We start from the raw sequence: 14809 nt of genomic DNA, 5'->3' as shown, positions 1-14809 counted from the left end.
TTCAATGGTGTTTTTCTAAACTTGGTACCAGCATGGAAGGTATGAACAGTGCAGTGGAGACTCTTGGGGAAGCCGTGGATGGCAGCAGAGCTGTCTGTTGGATGGTTTGAGGAAAGAAGCAGAGCAACAGACTTCTTTCACTCCTTGCAGCACTTGGGGAAAAAAGAGGAGGGGCAGACTGATAGGGACTTGTCTCCCACATCAGCAAGTACTTTGGCATCTCATGCGTTTAATAACTCTGAACCAGAAACTCCTATGTGGAAGAAGCAGATGTAGATGCTGTCTGGACAGAATAGCCCAGGTGCTCTCTTAGAGAAGAATGTCTGACAACAAATCTCATGGGAACATTGGGTAGGTTTCTATTTCTGGTGTTCGTATTTCATCCTTTATTCCTTGGTCAAAACCTACAAAGGAAATAGCTAAGAGGAACTGCTCAAAAGCAACACCCATCTCACTGAACTGTACAATCCTCATGGACTATCATTTGGTGCAATCCTCTGTGATCCTCAAAGTTAACTATCTGTCAAGTACGACTTGACATTGCTCATCCCGCTGCTCACCTTGGACCTTTGCTTAGAGTGGAGAACGCCAATCAATGACCTTGACCTGCCACGTCTGGTGTTTCCCCTGCAGCCTAAAGCAACTCCTCGGCTCCCCAGACTCCCCACCCGCCCCCCCAGCCCCCCCCCCTGCCAGTCCGCCTAATCTTACTGGCTTGGCAGGGCTAAGTACTCAGCAGGACCAGTTGCCCCCATCTAGAAGAATATGTTGTATAATCCATTAGAACCAATCTTGATGGTGATTTACATTATCTTTTAAATCGTTAACTGTAGCTCTGTAGAGGTACGGCAAGAAATGATTCCCTTCGATAGGAAAATGCGCAAAGAGTTTGCCCCAGCAGCCGTAAGGACAGAATGAGATCTGCTAACCTATGCGGTCATCTGAGGTACTCTGCCACATTAATACTGTATGCCTACACTCTCAAATTACCATTTGCAGGAATGATACCTTAAAGCGGCGTAACAGATTGGAGAGACACAAATGAGACACTCGGTGGCTATTCTCCCCCCCACCCCCCCGCAACAAGGCAAAGAAAAGCTATTTAAATGAAAACAACCTCTGAAAAATGATACTGTTTTTTTCCCCTGTACCTGGCACACAGTAAAAAAACCCAACAAAACACAACATCTTTTGAGAAAAGCAAAGAACCAATTTCAGTTTTGTTAAAGTATCGTTGCACGGACTTCACACTTCCAGGTCTCTCTCTGCACAGATAATGTAATATTGGCTTAGGGATTAAACCACACCTTAAAAAAATTCTAGGACCCAAACCGTATTTGACTACCCAACAGGGATACGAGTGACACCGACACAAACAAATTATGTCTGTATACCAGATGTTCCTTATTAGCTTGTTCCGGATCCACCACGGGCTTATACCTTGCCAGTTTTTGCTATCGCACAAGGACACTTGTGTTTTAAGACCATTATTCAGTATTTTGATCTTCACTGTACACTGGCAGAGTCATGTATTAAATGTATTCCCTGAAATCTTTTTTCCCCCATCTGGTATGGTTTGCGTGACTGGAGACCACTCACTAAAATGAGGAGTTAGGACTTATTGGCAAGCTCGTATTCACTTACTAGACACTGCAGTATGAAAATGAAAAAGATGAAATTAATTACTACCTTGAGAATCCCCAGCTGTATTAGAGCTGAAAAGAGAATTCATACTGCTTCCACCGATTCCACAGTCACACCGTAAATCTTTGCAAATTGTAAAAAATTACATGAACCACCCAGATATCATCCTTGATACACTTGTGTAGAAAAAGCTTAGAGTGTTCATCGGAGAAAGCATAGAGCTGAGCGAGAAAAAGCATACTCCGTTCTTGTTTGTGCTATTACCAATATTGATCTGAAAGGCTGGGTGGATACACTGATCCTTGTTTCCCACTTTCTTTAAATTACTCCCACTGAGAAAAACTGCTTATTTCTTCCTCGAGCTTGGAAGCACCGAGCGTGTTGTTAAACAGATTCACACATTTCTTGTTAGCTAACCGGCTTGCTTGTCCGCAATTCTGATTTTTGTTGACATTCTTTGATTTATGCAATTGCTTAAATTTGGCACAAGATTCTGCAAAGACAGATTTTGGAATGTTTTTTATAGTCCCTTTTCCCTCAATGACTCTTCTATGTATTAACCCTGTTCTTCGGGCTGAGTCGGAAACCTGATTGACAGCAGTGCATTTGGCAAAGATGCGCTGAAAACGTTTTAGCCCAAACTGTGTTATCACTTAAACTGCTGTGACCGGTGCTGTACTTGCATCCATTACCAACTACAGGTACAAAATGCACTACTGTGAGAGTCAGACTGTGCAGGGTTTTTTTCCCCCCAAATTTTTTAAGTGTTTTTAGAGACCATAGCTTAGTATCGTAAGTAACTCACTTATTTAGAAATCTAAGCCTCACTGAATGCCAGTTTTACTACTGATGCAAAGGCAAAGTATGACTTGGTTCACTTTCCCACCCTTCACTTGGTTGTGGGAAGGTTACAGTAAAGGAGCTGAAAACACTTTTTCCACTGACATTTTTATTAAAAAAAGAAAATGTAATTCCAAATGCATAATGATTTGCTGAATAAGATGCAATTCTTCTGATGAGTGCTGTCTCCTTAGATGGGTGGTCAAGAGCAAAATTAATCCTTTTTAAGCCCCAAATAATTGTTAACATACTGGGAGCTGCTCTGCTGCAAAGGCCAAGATGCCAAACACTCAGTGTTTTTGTAAATTGCCTCTATGCACACATACTCCCTGCAACTGAGGAGAAGACATTTTGACATAACCTCCATGTTGCATTTTCTTAGCTATTCAGAAAGTACCCTAAATGTTTTCACACTGCTGAGAACTCGGTTTGGACTAATTCAGTCGCATACTCTAGCAGTCATACAGTATGTATTCTCAGCTGCAAATAAATTGCCTGAGAAAAATATAAAGGGAAATAATAATGACAATTACAATTATAACAACAACAACAATAGTAACTTTCAAAGCCGCATTCTCCCACCATACCAAGAGCCATTAAAAAGGTGCCTGAGAAGCAAGGTGAGATGCAGGGAGCTGGCACCGCTACAGCCTGACTCTCAAATTCCCATCTGCACACCCTTGGTTTGGGGGGGTTTCCCTCCCCCCACCCCAGGAGCCTGAAGTTACAGCCTAACTTCAGAGCCACCCGCAGGCATCTTTCGTTAACTTTCTCCAGGAAATGACTGTGCAAAGGGAAGTGAAAGCCAACTCTCATCCTAGTTTTAACTTTGCAGACCTGTTTCCCACGTTGTCCAAATGGCCAGAACACTGCGCACACCCCAAACGTGGGGCCGCTGAAGTTTCCAGACCTCTGTACGCGTTACCTTTGGACCTTCCCAACAGCGCTACCCTGTCACTGGGTACTCCTCCTCCTCACCCTATGGGGGTTGTGTGAGGAGATCCAGGGACACTTTTGCCTATCTGCTCAGCCTCTGCGCAAGGGTCGGGTGGCACGGGCTCCCCCGGAGCATCACCCGTCCGGCGTGCAGCGCTGCAAGCTCACCACGGCCGGCGGCACCCTAAGAGGGGAAAAATATTCCAGTTTAAGCTCTCTGGGACAGAAATAGGAATAATACCTCGTTCTCAGGATGATGAGCCCTGTTCTGCTCATCGGTTTTCACAGCCTCATATAGAAAACAAAGTGTATCTGGTTGCCTGTTTCCTATGGTAGGGTCAGGTCCAAAAGGGCTTCCTAACTAAAACAGTGAGCTCTCGCACGAATATCGAGCTGCTGCCTTTTAAGAGCATACACTACAGCACAAAAGATAACGGAGCAACAAGCAGATGCAAAGCTAAAACCACACCTCCACCTCTTGATTCTCTGGAGCACAATTTTTTCCTTTAAAATGCAAGTCTTTCATCAGGATTTGTGACAGATAATCAGGAAATAATAGTTTTTAATGTACTGCAGTAGCTGGAGCAGTGTAAGTGCTTTCTTATCTTTTAGAATAACTGGCTATACTTTCTAAATACTTGGTTTTTTTCCCTTTAGTGACACATTGTTGGGGTCTTCGGTTCTTGTTTTTTAAAGATATTTTCTGAATTCTTTTAAAGTGACACAAACATAGAGAAGTAATTAAACTCCCCTTCATAAATGATAATTTTTTCAGCATATAAAATGTTGATTTTTTTTTTCTTCCCAAAGGGAAAAGACGACTTTAACCTTTTAACAACTAGCAAAAGTTTTGATAGGAAAAAACTCCATGTGCTACTGTAAAGTACAATCTGATTTGAACAGCGTATTATTGTGATTACTAGAAATTTCAGGGGACTAACAGAAATACCAACTGCAACAGTCAAGACTCCTCATGAACACCTGCTTAGGGACTTAATTTTGCTTTAATGGGCTATTACCAAGGCTTCTCTAACAAACTCCCTCGTCCCCCCACAAAATCAATTCTGGATCAATACAGACACACATGCCCTGTGTAGAGCCTTCTGTTCCTAAGGCAGGATTAAAAGGTTCGTTAGTTTTAAGATAGCTTGGTTAAAAGATGGAAATTAAAAAAAAAAAAAAAAAAAAAAAAGGAGAGAAGATGCACATGTCCCACACAGTTTAGATCTCCTCTGCTTAACAAACTCAGCATTTGCAAGGGTTTGACAGCAGGGAGGCAACTTTTTATTGATTATCACAGTAATAAGGCTCTAAAGAATCCTAAAGCGCGTTGCTCGGTCTCCGTGAGTGATCAGTTAAAGGCCTGCTTGAGAGCCGGCTTCCACCAAAATTCACCGCCGTTTCTCAGTGAAACTGAGGCAGTAGAAAGCAAGGGCAGACAAGCAGGTTTTAAAAACAACTCTCTTATTCTTTCAACCAAACAAGTACAAAAGCTTTAAACAGAGCAGGTGTCAGGTGCCCGAGTACTGAAATAACTTAAAGCTCTGACCTAGGTATATCAATTCTTGTTTGCAACCTTTAACATTATGAAAAATGTATTCCTTCATCGACTGTGCAATAGCAAGTCTTTATTTTCTCTAAATTAATCCTGAATACTATTTTTCTTTAAGCAAAAAGAAGACATGGGAAAAATCTACAGAGTTATAAATTCATTGAGTTAAAACCCAAAGGCAGATAAATAGCCTTAAAAAGCATTTAAAGTGTTGCGCAATATGAAAACATGCATTATTCACAACTACATTCAATCTACAATTTGAGCATGTCCTTACAGCTTCCTAGAATATGATTTTAAAAAACTGATTTCCTTTATTATGAAATACAAAGCTGTTCAAAGCATAAAATGAAGACATTTTCCAACCAAACATATAGATCTATTGCACCAAGTGCTAATGAATAGGAAAAGGAAGTATTTCAGTTTTCCATGTAGTTATTAAGATTAAACAGTCTACTTTTTACTACAAAGCCACTTTAAAAGCAGTAAATGGTGTTTCCTCTATCTACCTAGTTACATCAGGTTCATCTGGGTTTTGGATAACTGCATACAGAAATTCTGGTCTTAATAGAAAAAGGACACTATGTTGGTACAACAGACTGCGTATTCTTATTCTTTAATAATGTGATTTTTAAGAAACACAGAGAACGTACACTCTGTATGCGTCAGTTTGCTTGTCTGAGTTCAGAACAAATAACACTGAAAACATTTCCAAGTGCTTGTTGGTATTTTGGGCTCTTTTTGAATCTGCTTTGCTTACTTGACAGCAAAAGAATAAATTCTAAAAACAGGCAATGATTTAACCCTGAGGGAGCAGATATTGCACCCTGATTATCCCTCGCAAACATATTGATTAGATCAACTTTTTGGATGCAGAATAGTCATTCTTGCACCGGTATATTCTTGAATTTTCAGTCTTTTTTGCTTTGCCTCATCAGAAACTACATGGTTTTTAATTAAAAGATGGTAACTCTATTAAACGTAATCATTTTCCCATACATATTTACAGTTCTATTTTCAAAATATTTTGCCCGAGTTGCCAAGTAAACAGAGTTCACATTTACCGATAATGAGGACTCACACAAATTGTTTGTATGTAAGCAGAAACACGGCTTTAAGACGCAGAATATACAGTGACAACATTTCAGAAGAGAAACTTTCTTATCTAGCCCACTGGTGAATAGCAAATGAACTTAATAGCCCCAGAAAGCAGAAAACAAGCAATATATTTGCAAATGTCTCTTACAGATTAAGAAAAAAGTGCTTGGAAATCCTCACCGCTCACAGCAAACCTTACAATCACCTAGCAACCTATGTTACTGCTGCTTTCAGTTTTGAACAGGCAGCCTTCACATTCAAAGATGTATCTGAGCCAACTGATGCAACTGTAAGTTTAAAGCAAAACAAAAACAAACCCAGAGATTATTTGCTTTTGTTATTTAAATAAATTGCCCCTACCTTTCTTCTGCGAGTACGATGGCGACTGCACTTGAGAAAAAGTAGGTTTTTCTTCGGTGAAATATTCAGGTTGGTTGTACTGATTCAGGGCCATGTCCATGTCAGAGTACTCGCTTTTAAACACGTTTCCAGGGTAACTACAGGTATAAGGCTGATTCACCGCCCAGGCCTGTTCCATATATATGTTGTTACTGTGCAGGACCTGAGCATCACAACTGCTGTAACCCTGATTATCTTCGATGTATGTGCAATAATCAGTGGACTGCATGTAGCAATTGCTACCAGCAGCTGGGTGCACTTCATATATTTCTTGCATACAGTAGTTCATTTTGTTACCCTATCTCGGCTTCTACTTTACGTACACACACACATGCATACACATGCAGGCATGCATACGCATGGAACGGGAGAGGAGCAATGAATATACACCAACAAAGTCGACTGCAGAACAGCCCGTTTTACTTTGGAGCGGCACCTGATGTGCTAAAATCCTATTTATATTGGGCCGGCTTGTGAACTCCCCTGCCAGTCAAACATATTGGGAAGCAGATTTATGACAGTCAAAGGTCTTAATCTGTGACTGTAAGTTAATTCCAAGGGAAGATGGCAGGCAGGTAGCAATGACCACCAGACAAAGAAGCGACGTCCCGACAACCCTCCTGTTCCCCCGTTTGTCTGGAATAATCATTTTATAAACCATTTCCAGCCTTTGCCAATGTGATTAGAAAATGATTACTAAGGCGAGGACACAGTTATGTCACTGTAGTTGTCAACTTAAGTGTGAAGCATTATAAAGACTGCTTAAGAACTCCCAGAGGGGACACGCTGAAAATCCTAAAATCAATAATCCTGTTTTTCAGCATTAAACCACAGAAAATCCAATAGTCCTGTGCTGATGACCCAAACAGCAGTCTAGTTTTACAAAATTTAGCAACTTAATCTGTCATCAGCTTTATTGATTTTGTTTTACAGAATTACATGCATGAATCTCCCCAGCCTTCCACACACACGCAATCCTCCCCACTGCCTGGTAATGCATTTACGGGAAAGCAGCTTTTCTAAACTTCAGTGATTTGGGGAGGTAATTTCTATTGAGTTCAACAGGTGGGAAACTTCAAAATAATATAATCAGCAAAAAGAACCCTGCTTACATATTACCAATAAGCTAATTGCTTTGCTATTCTGCTTTGTTATCTTTTATGTTTCAGTAATGAAGTACTTTTAGAAGTGTATCTTTCTCGACAACATACTGAGTAGAGCAAGGAGGGGTTTTTGCTTGTTTTGGCTCGCCCATGAGCTATGAACAATGCCACTACAACAAAACCTGTATGATCTTATAATTGCTTAATGCACCTCAAACCTCAATACGGTTAATATACCTTGTTTAATCAGCCATTCTTCTTGACCTAAAAGAAATTATTTTTAACTTATATTAGCTGCTATTTGTTTTTTGTTAGGCAAAGTATGTTTTTTCTTTGCAGCACAGCTAAACTATGGTAAAACTTGTGAAGTCAGTAACGAGACGGTATCCCTCTTTAATGCCTGTTCTTATAATTAGGAAGCAGAATTACTACCGATTCGATAACGAGGTCTTTTGTTTTCTTCTTGCACTGATTTTAAACAAGCTACAGGATTGCCAAAATTACCATGTATGTTGGCCCTTCTTCATCTAGGATCTTAAGTATATGTTTAACAACCTTGACGAACATACACCTAAATGGTCCTCAAAAGTTCTGTGAAATAGGTAAGAACTGGGCATGACACATACATATTTCTCCCTATCCAATATTGTTTAATGTTTCAGCCTAATGCAAGGAGCCTATGGAGAAATATTCTCCCTTCCAACATACAGCCCTAACCAACCTAACTAAATAAGAAGAATTGGCAACTAGTATCTAATGTGCAGGCTAACAGAATTCAGGATAACTGCTTCTGAAGATCAAAGAAGCTAAAATTCATGCTTGGATTATACATCTTTTTTCCTCTATAAAGGCATCTTCTTTAACACACATTTCTTATGAACTCGCTCAGAAAATAGTAATACGTTTGGCAAGTCAAAATTATCTCTATCAAGATCAACTCTACTGAAGTCAATGAAGTTGCTTCCCAAATGATCTTGTTCTGCTAAAGCTCCGGTAATTCACACTAACATCTTACTTCGTTAAGAGCACTAACAGTTACTGAAATCCAGGAAGTAAACCCCAAATGAACCCTCATTCTCCACGCTGTTTTTCCCAAAGGTCTAACTCAACAAACAGCATTGTGAAATACAATGTGGGAAAGCACACAATAAAAGTTAAATTTCATTTTAGCTCAGGCCCATGATCTAGATTTTACAGATGGTGATTTTATCCGTGATATAAAGGATGTCTTAGGCAAGATCCGATTTTTCAAGAATGGACATTCAGCACTTCATAAAAACATGCCCGTGTTGCCTAAGAAACTCTGCAATACTCGTTTAGGCAGAACCCCCCCAAACAGTACCCATTTATCTGATGGGCTGGCAATACTGTAGTACGTACACATGTAACACATACCACCTGCCAAGCTTACTTCTCCACGCTCCCCAGAAAGAAAACATTCCCCAAGTGCAATACGTGGGTTGTTCATTTACCACAGAAGGCTCTCCGGTACAGCTGACGGGAATTTACGCGAGAGCTCGCACAGAGGTGAGGCTGGGTTTGACAGGTTAGCAGAGCAGAATACCTACATACTGTTACACCACCCAGAGAACTAGGCTTTAAATTCTCCGCGGGAATTCTTCCTCATGTGGATTTGTTCTGCCAGATGAGTCAAAATCCCTATGAATTTTCTCTTTTCTTGTTCTTTCCCCCCCCCAATTTGATTTTTGAAAAGCTAAACAGAATTGAGACCGTATGTAGACAGAGCCCTGGCAGCCAGGATGGCACCTGAGGATATGGTATCTCGATGTGGCACAGCCTGTGACTTTACTTTCTGTTCCAAAATAAATCCCTCAAACATTTTTTTTATTTTCTACTGCTATGTCAATAATGCTTCAGAATGTGTCACATGTACTACTTTTACTGGAACTACTGCCAGGAAATTAAATTACATTAAACGGTGAAAAATGAGGAGAAAAAGAAAAATGGATGAGAGCCTTTTCTGACAAAAAAAAATAATGATAAACACTGCTAAGGAATGGGGGTTCCTTACCTGTAATGTGCTAACATTAAAGAGGTTTATGGCACTGCAGATTGCTGTTCCCTTGGAAACAAATCAGTTCAAAAAACACCGCAAAGATTTAGCATCCCTGTTAAAATTGAAATATTCCTAAAATGTTTTAATCTCTTAGGGTCCAATCCTGCAGGTCCCTTTCATGTACCAGTTTGAATTAAATTATCTGATAAAAAACAGTCAGATGGGGTCTTTATCAGAAGTCTGAAAGTGGAGTAGAAAATAATATTAACAACTTTTCTTTGTCTTGTATTCTGACTTGAACATTAGAGTCTTTAAATCATGTCATGTTGAGCTTTCAATGCCTTCAGCAACGTAGTATCGCACTTGGAATTTTACTAGTTCACAGGTGTCTGATTATGGGAAGACATGGAAATGAATCGCTAGAATAAAACCTCCAGTGCGAGCAAACAGGCCAGTGATAAAACAGAAACTTTGATACTGCAGCAGAAGAGGATCCAAAGTCTGAACCCTTCGCAGTCTGAGGTGTCAGTTCTTTGAATTAAAAAAAAGCAGAAATTACTTGCTGAACATGAGTCTTGAATGCCCCAAAGGTTTTGAAATACTCACCCTGGTGTAAATCAGAAGTAAGGGTAGCGCAGTCAGTGATGTGACGCACTGGGAGGGCAGAAGTCAGGCCGAGGATGCCTGAAAGGAGGTGTCTGCAGGAGAGACTGCCTTAAACTAGACCATGCAGCTCCTGATGAAGAACTCGAAGAAATCCCGTTTTTAAAAACTCTTGACTAAAACTTTTAATTATAAACAATCAAATGCCCCACTAAGCTGCACTTTTCTTGTGATTTTGTTACAAACCCCACCAAAATGAACCCTCAAAAATGTTAAGGCAAGACAGCATTCCTGTGGATGATCCTCCCGGCGGAAAACCCCAAACCAGCCGAGATCCCCGACGCACAAAAAAGCAGCGCCATCCAGCACAATCCGCTCCTGTTGTGTACCGCGGCTGCCTGGGTGAATGCGCAGGTGGGATATTACCTGCAAGAGTCATATTCACCTGACTGTTTCCAAACTGTGCACCTCTGGTCTAGCGCCCTGGCTATCTCAGCACTGCAGGTAGGGCCCCTATGTGCCACTTCTAAAAGAGTCGGCAGCGCCGGTACGTGGGAAGTACTGCAGAGCATTCAGATTAGTCAGGGCAGAGAGCCGCTTCTGAAGGACCTCGTGGAAGGATCTTAACGTTGGTTGTGGTCACGCTTCATGCACACAGACAAATAAAAGTGCAGGATTTGGTCAAGAAATTTTTGCACATGTTGTTGCAAAAATTAAACGTACCTTTCTAAACCCTTCACAGTTATGTACACTTGTATTATCAGCTCCTCGTTTTATAAGACATACTTTTACATGTTACAAAATAACCGTTGTATTTCCTATTTACAGATTTTCTTGTTGCCTGCATTCTGTTGGCCACTTCTGATGAAGGTTACAGGGGAAAAAACATTAGATCCCCGCTCTTCAAGGAGAAGGCATATCTGCACCTTCAGGACTCGCACCACACGACATGGGAGATATCCCAGACAGCCCCTATATACTGAAAACGGAAAAAATACCGAGAACTGTGACAGCTTTTGAGCAGATATACGTAATGTGGCTTTTGCAACACACATCATTTGTCAAATACAGCTATCTCCGTGCCTACATGACGAGTTACCACCTCTCTTTAATGTATGTATTTACACTACCTTATTCCTCCCCTTTACGCCCCATGATCAGAGACTCAAAATGGTGCCTCAAAAATATGACTACGCAAACTTACTGTTTGAGGAATCTACGTATCAGCTCATCCCATCAGTTCCAACCCTCATGGATAGCAGCATTACAGATTAAGCCAAGAAAGAAAACCTCAAGCATCAGAATCCAAAATAATACTGAGCACTCACAAGAACAGAAAATGACCTCTATATAGTATTTATCTTATTTTGAAAAGTCTACTTGTGACTAAATCATAAAGCATGTAGAATTACAAAATTCTACTGCTGTAAAGTTACAATAGCATTTGACGGTTCCTGGAGTATGTCTCAGTGGAACCAAAAACATTAAAATTGTCATTTTATCCACACTATATTTATTATAGCAAGTGATACAGCCAAGGGAAAAAAGAGCTAAAGCTTTCTGGCATAAAATAATTTCTTTGGGTTTGCAACAGATGCATCAAGCTTCAGACTAGCTGCCCCTGGTTTAAACCTTGAGGAAAGCTTATTTACACAATAGCACACTTCCCTTCTCAATATGTATTAAGTTCCTTCTTCCTCTAAAACTGCTTCTCTCTCAAAACCTGCTGTACCTCGGTTATGACATGCCACTAAATTTGTACGTGACTCATAAAATGCCAGTGTGATGTGCCTTTTATTGAAACACTTCAGACTCATTAGTCTGTTTGGATAACAAAGAATGTCATAGTTTATATTGAAATGTTCAGATTCACTACAAACCCAGTTCTCCCTGAAAATATTTGACACTTGGAATAAATTTGGTTAAAAGAGAACAGAGCTTGCTCCTTCACGATCAAGACTCCTCAAGGGTTCATCCTTGCTTTTTCTTGCACTATTTCCTTGCACTGTTCACGACACACGTAGGTAGTGCGTGGTCTTGTCAGAAGGCATTTGCTCCTCAAGAGGTTTGTCAACAAACGAACAACATTCTTGAGTAGTGTTTGACAACTTTTAAGATGGTCTCTGAGCAAATATTGCACAGAGTAATTATAGACCTGTGACCCAGACAGCCCAATTTGTTAAGTCTCCCCATATCTCATCACTGGAAGACCCTGTTAGCAGACATCAGTTAATTACACAGGTTATCTCTTGAGAAAGTAACCACCAGTGCTTAAAACGTGTACCTTTTCCGAGTCATTCCCTGCCCCAACTCCCCACGAATACTTTAAGGTAAGAAGTTCCATTTGTTCAAAAATAAAACTGAGCCGCAAGTGAGCTAATGTAGCTTGACACAACATAATTAACAGTCTCTTGGGCGGGACTGTCTGGGTTTGGCAGCCTCCTGACAGCCCTTAGTAAGACGTTAAAGCGATCAACACCTGACATCTGTTAGCAAAGAGGCATTCTGAGGTAAAGAGCAACTAAATCTAAAGAAATCAGGTACTTAGACCAGTTTAACTTTTTCATGAGGTGATATCCTTCCTGACACTGTAATCTTTCTTCCTAGAGTGATGCAAGACTTAAGTAAAAGAAAACAACTTGTAGTCCCTCCCTCCCAATATGCAGTAATTATTTTTCAGGCGAAGAACAATGAAGGAACTATTTATCCCAGTTTAAAAAAGAATAAAAATAACGTAAGCACTAAATTTGTGCTAATAGCTAAGCAAGTGTGATTTTTAAAACAAATTCCTTCAATGTGGCGCTGATGTGAACAAAAAAGCTGTCTGAAGAGAACGGTTAATTCTCCTGGCTGCTGAGGCAAAGAATATTCATAGCAAGAAGTTCCACTTATTTGGGTTCTGTACATACACCTACTGAGGCTTTGGGGATGGTTAATAATAAGAAAGAAGCAAAGGCAAACACCACAGTCACAGGTGAGAGGTGAACACCCTCAAAGTAGTAAAAGAATGCTTTAGTTTGTCTTTGGGATTTTTAATGTATCAAGGATATGCTTTACTTAAAAAGGCCAGGTTCAGAAAATATGTTTGATCAACTTATCAAGACCATTAAGAGAGAGAGAAAAACATTTTTAAAGGGCTAAAGGAATAGACGTTATTTTGTATTAGGTATCACACATAACCCCCCAGTAAGTACTCATCACATTGTCATATGGGCTCTTCACAAAGCTATTAAATTGAATAAAAAGGAATACTAAAAATCACAATTATCCCTGCTGGGAAAAAAAAAAATTAAAAAAAATTTGTAACAAGAAAACACCCCCCACATAATAATGCTTTTACCAATGGCCAAACCCCTGACCATAAGCAAAGATATAACAACCTGCTGTTTGTATTTTTCTTAATACAGCGTTTGCTGTGCTCTGCATAATAATGCCAGTTACCTTTACACCTTTTTTCTTCTCTTAGGTATTCCTGGGCACTTGACATGACTTGAAGGTTTGCTTTTGTACAGCCTGGCTGTAAAATTGTGCTAGTCCAAGCTGAAGCATGTCGGCATTGCGAAAGCTGCTGTCCATTCCTCTGGATACCATGATTTTTGGAGTGTCTTTTCCTACATAAACGGTTTTCTGCTATGCCCACCACATTCCATTTCTGATTTCTGTCAGGAAGGTGAATCAGTCTGTCCCATGACAGGAGGCCATGTCCTGGATGTTTGGCAAATACTGCAGGGCTACAAAGTGTTGGCATTGCCAAAATCTTGCTCAGGTGTGGAGTTTTGGAAAGTGAGTGGTTCCCCAGCTCTCCTGACGGCGTGGTATTCCCGTGCATCTCCACTTGACCACACTGATGCGATGCAGAGCCTTTCAGCCATGCCCATTCAGCCACCATAGTTCCCCTTCGGCACAAGTAAATATAAAATTTTCCCGTCTGTGAAGCCTGAACAAGTAGGCAGAGCTATGTGGACAGGCTAACAGTAGATCTAACTTTCACAACACCACAACTACAACATGGGCCTCAGGGCAAGTGATCACCAATTTATTGCCTTGCTCATATGATCATTTGAGGTCTTGTAGGTCGAGGCTGGTCGTGAACAATTTTCAGATACTTAAAACACAAAACATCAAGGATTCAGCCTTGTTTGACTTGGCTCTTATCGTAGGCTGACCTGAGGGACACTCTGTTACCTAAGTGTGACATTCTTATGTGGGCATGCTTAGCAGTTCCGCTTTTGCTACCTACTGCCTTTCTCTGGTTGTGGTCACAGTGGAGTATCAGACGCTAATTTTATCACAGGAGTTTGGACACTTGGGTCCAGTGAAGATAATGAACATCACAAAATCTGCATGATTTGTTCTAATTAGTCATAATAGTTAGGCAAAGTTATTTATTCTTTGATATAGAAGAAACTGAGATACCACTAGTTGATAAATCTGTACAACTAAATATAGCCCACTTTCCATTTTTGGGTAACAAAACAAAATGCTATAGAAATGACACATGAGAGATGATATTCCACATTTAAAGAAATTATTTTATTTTAGATGTATCAAAATTCAAATAACAAAACAGCTTTCTAACTTGCATATAGAAAACAGCAAATTCCAGACATTCAGTGA

General features: G+C 40.3%; 1 protein-coding gene across 3 annotated transcripts in view; it reads right to left on the bottom strand.

The window, feature by feature from the left end:
- Positions 1–14081, bottom strand: part of THRB (thyroid hormone receptor beta) — a 34462-nt gene extending 20381 nt beyond the window's left edge. Inside the window, exon 1 of one of the 3 annotated variants that reach the window (XM_009638621.2) lies at positions 13634–14081. In XM_009638621.2, coding sequence (XP_009636916.2) covers positions 13634–14081 — 448 coding nt within the window. Of the gene's footprint in view, positions 1–6430; positions 6759–13633 lie in introns of those variants that run through there. The other 2 variants (XM_035894089.1, XM_009638620.2) reach the window with 2 other exon arrangements.
- Positions 14082–14809: the final 728 nt, after the last annotated feature.

Source organism: Egretta garzetta, unplaced genomic scaffold (genome assembly GCF_000687185.1).
Source record: "Egretta garzetta isolate BGI_Z169 unplaced genomic scaffold, ASM68718v1 scaffold94, whole genome shotgun sequence".
NCBI classification, from domain to species: domain Eukaryota; kingdom Metazoa; phylum Chordata; class Aves; order Pelecaniformes; family Ardeidae; genus Egretta; species Egretta garzetta.
Note: the sequence above shows the minus strand (reverse complement) of the source record. Positions and strands in the feature narration are given on the sequence as shown.